This window comes from Rhagoletis zephyria, unplaced genomic scaffold (assembly GCF_001687245.7).
Source record: "Rhagoletis zephyria isolate East Lansing unplaced genomic scaffold, Rhagoletis_zephyria_1.1 Rzeph_scaffold_03493, whole genome shotgun sequence".
NCBI lineage: Eukaryota > Metazoa > Arthropoda > Insecta > Diptera > Tephritidae > Rhagoletis > Rhagoletis zephyria.
The window spans coordinates 58,036-62,423 of NW_016160576.1; the positions used below are offsets into that span (position 1 = coordinate 58,036).

At 39.7% G+C, this 4,388-nt stretch overlaps 2 protein-coding genes across 2 annotated transcripts in view; one reads left to right on the top strand and one right to left on the bottom strand.

Moving 5' to 3' along the window:
- The window catches only part of LOC108369096 (uncharacterized), a 14,085-nt gene extending 13,407 nt beyond the window's left edge, over positions 1-678 (top strand). Inside the window, exon 5 of the mRNA XM_017624095.1 lies at positions 458-678. The gene's annotated coding sequence lies outside the window, so the exon portion shown is untranslated. The remainder of the gene's footprint in view (positions 1-457) is intronic.
- A 1,762-nt stretch (positions 679-2,440) lies between these two features.
- LOC108369098 (uncharacterized) lies at positions 2,441-2,910 on the bottom strand. The gene has a single exon (XM_017624097.1). The coding sequence runs from the start codon at positions 2,908-2,910 to the stop codon at positions 2,521-2,523; it is 390 nt and encodes a 129-aa protein (XP_017479586.1). The 3' UTR covers positions 2,441-2,520.
- Positions 2,911-4,388: the final 1,478 nt, after the last annotated feature.

A 4,388-nucleotide genomic window follows, 5' to 3' on the forward strand; every position in this document is an offset into this window, starting at 1 on the left:
TTAAAGACGGCAATGCGCATATCACGCCACCGGGCTCTCGCGTGATTGCCGCCAACCCAGCACCCAACGACGCATCCGCTGCAAGCGAGAGTTTCCACAAACGTCGCATTGTGGTCAACCATCCCTTCCAGACGGTGCGCGAGGTAGTCGAACATGAACCCATTACAAATTATCATCAAATACAAGTACATGAACACGCGTCACCAGCTTCGGCGTACCACAAGGCACCGTACTTTGCGTCCAATGGTGCCTTGCGTCAAATCGCTGTGCCAGTTATGTATCATCAGGCGTCTGGCGCAACACACGGAAATCTAGTTTACGCCTTGCCTGATGCAATTCCTGTGCATGAAGACAACGGCGAAGCGGAGCCGTCCTATCAGCAAACGCGTCAGCGTGTGCGCGCTTAAGTGCGTCGAAAAGTCTCAGTTCGATTGAAGTGGCCAATTGTTGTTGTTATTGTAGCGTTTGTTGTTGCCATTAATTAAGGATATATCACTTACAAATAAGCTATTCAACTTATTCGAGTCGATCGAATATTAATTTTTTTTTTAATATTTTAGACATAAGACACTAATTTGTAACCGATTCAACTAAGGTTGATGGGATAACCTAAACTAATGATTGCCAGACAACGTGGATGCGTTGCCCTTATTTAAGTACACAAACTTCATATATAAGTTGACGAATAAAGGCATAAAATGCTAGATCAAACGAATATTGCGAAATGTATTTGAGTTTAAAGAGAGCTGCTACTCTTACTTTGGGACGTATGGTCTTAAATAGTTAGTTGGTCCATTTTGATTCCACAACTCCTGCAACCTACAGCAATTTGGCGGCTATTAGCGTCATCCTTGCGAGGGCTGGTAAAATGCACAGAAAGTGTTCGACTGTCTACTTTCAGCCCGGATCCATGCAGCTGCGACAGAACTTCTTGGTGGTAAAGGTAAGCCAATCCTTTCGCCGCGTACCCAAATATGCCCGTGCCCGGTGCAGACTGCTGTAAGTTACACACTGCTATACGATTGCACCTCTGTTTAGCCTTCGAGTGATAAATTTCGGCCTTTCTGTCCTTGATCTCCCTGAGCAAGGCAGCCATGTCCACCGCATGGGCCACATTCAGTGCAGAGCCTAAGCGAGGTAGGGCTGTCTGCTATCTCGTTTTCGTGATTTCCCCATCTCACGGGACCCATATTAGGGTAAATTCGTATTAATTAAAAATTGAAGCCAGCTGTCTACTAAAGTCAACCACTAGTTGAGATCTAACACAGGTGGAAGAGAGTACCTGAATAGCCGCTTAGCTAACTGAGAAGATATTCATCTGGGATTTACCCTACTGCCTCCTTAATTGCAAACGTTTCAGCCTGGAAAACAATTAATTGCTCTGGTAGCCGGAGGGATAGCTTTAGTTTCAATTGCTCAATGAAGACCTCTGCAACAACCTCGCATACCAACTTTGATCCGCACGTGAAGTTCGTTAAGCCCTCCAAGAACTGGATCCAACTTGAGTACTTGGGAATTTCGTGTGGGGTTTTTGGTGGAACCAGGTCGTCGGCAGGATATAGTCAGTTGGTAGCGCTTTAATTTCAGGCGGTAATGCATTTAGAATTGAACTATGCTGACAGTCTTAGTAGTATAGCAACATCTTTGCCAGGAAATTCGGACTACATATAACTCCCGGAGCTTCGAAAAGTTTCCAGAAGCTAGACGAGAAATCGTTGGATGGCGTAGAGGTGCTAATTTGACAAACAGCATATTCTACATGCTAACCTAGAGGAAGTTCCAATGACATTGAGTTCGACCCATTAGCAATAGCCTATGGTAATATTAAAAAAAGTAATATTAAAAAATATTAAAAAAAAACTTACACCGCAATAATTGGCGCAGGCGTCGGGATCGCTCTTCTTGTAGATTGAACCAAGTACTCAGAGATCCCAATCTTCGGGCATGCATCCATAATGTGAAGTGAATCACCTCCTCGTCGACTTTGAAGTCACTAACAGAACTTACTTCTAGTATGTGTAAATTTTTGAACCTCTGCTATACAAATTGAGCTATGCAGAAGAATATTGATCACCATCCAAATTGGGATGGACGTCTCCGACTCATTCAAATTCAAAGGAGCTTTTAACAAAGCGACTCTGAAAAGGTTATGCTTACTCGTAATTTGAGGTCGTTGATTCTAATACCGTTTTATTTTTAGCACAACAGTTATTTATTGTATTTGCGATGCGGAAAAATGAGGAGATTGAGCCCTATAATGTGATCTGAGCAGGCTTGAAGGATCCTAACCTTGAATTCCAAAGCACGAAGTGACTTGTCGAATAAAACACACTACTTATAAACACTTTTTATTTACAATATTAACTTAATCTTAAACAAAAAAAAAAAATAAATACGTTTTAACAACTTAAATGTATTTTAAGTTGATTGGCAAGACGGACACAACAACAAAATCAACTTGCTCTAAGCACGACTCTTTTTAGAACCACGAAAAGCTATCTATATTAATCTCATCTCGCTTTATCTTCTTCTCGCCCAACCTGCATTATGGAAAATTTTATAAATTTCATTGCGATCAATTTTCTCTGCTTCACGATTGAGCACCGGCATCTCCTTGGATGTCAGCAGTGACTCTTTGGCGAGAGCAGCTGCGATATGAGGATTGCTGTAGAAACGTCGACTTTTCGATAGTTCCGGTGGCAGTTGAGCTTCTCGCTCCGCATTGGCTATAACCGCCGGATGGGCATAGCTCTCCTGGCTTGGCTCTGAGATGGGTTTAAAATCGGGTGGTGGTGAGGTATATCGCGGATAATGAAGTGATTGATATGGCAAGGGCGCTGATTGGTGGAAATAAAATTGTGCGCTGCATGAAGACACAAGTAGGATTACACAAAGTAAAATTGAGCGCATGTTGCTGGAATAAAGTAAAATAAATTTTTTTATTATTTAAGAATTAATTTTAATTAAGAGTAACGGGTTTTTATGGGTTGTTAAATATTATTTTGTAATAACAGTTGATGACAAGGCGTATTGCCGGCAGCGGTTTTCTGGAAGAACAGCGTGATACGAAAAAAAATTTTAATGTTTTTTTTAGTTAAGTATGCAGAAACTGCCGCCAGCACTTCTTTTATATTCCGCTAAAAATGCATTCTCCTATCCACTTGACTTGGCAACTAACTATATAACTAGAAAACAATGACTTTTTGATCAAAGCAGGGATCCAAGTTAAGAGCTGATGTCAGCTTTATCTATTGGATTTAAGTCTACGACTATATTTGTTACATCTTTTTAATTATTATTTATTTTTGTTCAACTTAAAAGCAGTCTAAATTTTTAAAGTACTTTTTCTAACTATTTTTACAAGATTTTATTATGTTTCACCTGTGTGTAATCAAATATTGCAATCAATTTTTAACCAACTTCCCGATGAGCAAGAGACTTGAAACTTTAATCTTAGCTCAGAACCCTTTGACAATGCAATGCGAAAGATGGCGCGGGTGTCGAGATATCTGAAAAAAAGCCGTATTTATGGACCTATTCGGTCCATATCGTTATCTTAATTCACAAAGGCCCTAACCTACAAATTTTTATTTTACAGGAGAAGCAAAAAACATTGTAACATACATAAGAAAATAGCAAAAACTAAAGGCTTAATTTACGTAACCTAACCTATAATATATTGGCCAACGCAATATATTTTTGTTCAGAACTTTTTTATAGGCGGCAAAGTGACCATCAACTAAAAAAAGAAAACACAAAAACAAAATATTTTCGCTTCTGGCTAATTTGGCGTGTTAAATAATCATTGACGATTTCCTGCGTAAGTTAAGTTAAGTCTAGACTAACTAGACTATAAGTTGATGTACAACTATTTCTATCTTACGAGTATTTTCTTCCATAGCAATTTCTTAAAGTAATGTTGAGCCTTATTGCATTCATTTTAATTTACACATTGACCAGCTAAGACTCTCATCAGCTCCGAGAGTTGTGGTTTGTTTGACTCTAAGACTTCCTCCTTTCTACCTGTGGCCAGAAGAACCTAGTCACCTTGAATTCATCGGCTTTTTGCCCAGTGTGTGTTCGCTTATCGGCTTAGCTTAGATGAGCATCTGTAGCCGTCCAAAAATTGCTTTGCACGGCCAATCGGAATGCGAGTCGGGTGTCTGACATCGCTGTCCTTGGTACATATGTCCCAGGTGAAAAGCGAACTGCTCAGCCAGATGTTGAAAAGCGCTTGTCTTCCGTAAATTTTGAAAAAAAACTGGACTAATCAACTTTTCACTCTAAAGTAGCGAAATATACATTTTTAAACACTGAAGCCCCTAATGATTTTTCTCAAAAGAAATCTATACATATAATAAAATTGTAACAGGTCGATGTCTGTACAT

Bases quoted from the DNA above. Each gene is read 5' to 3' on its own strand.
- LOC108369098 (XM_017624097.1), bottom strand. From the start codon at position 2,910: ATGCGCTCAATTTTACTTTGTGTAATCCTACTTGTGTCTTCATGCAGC.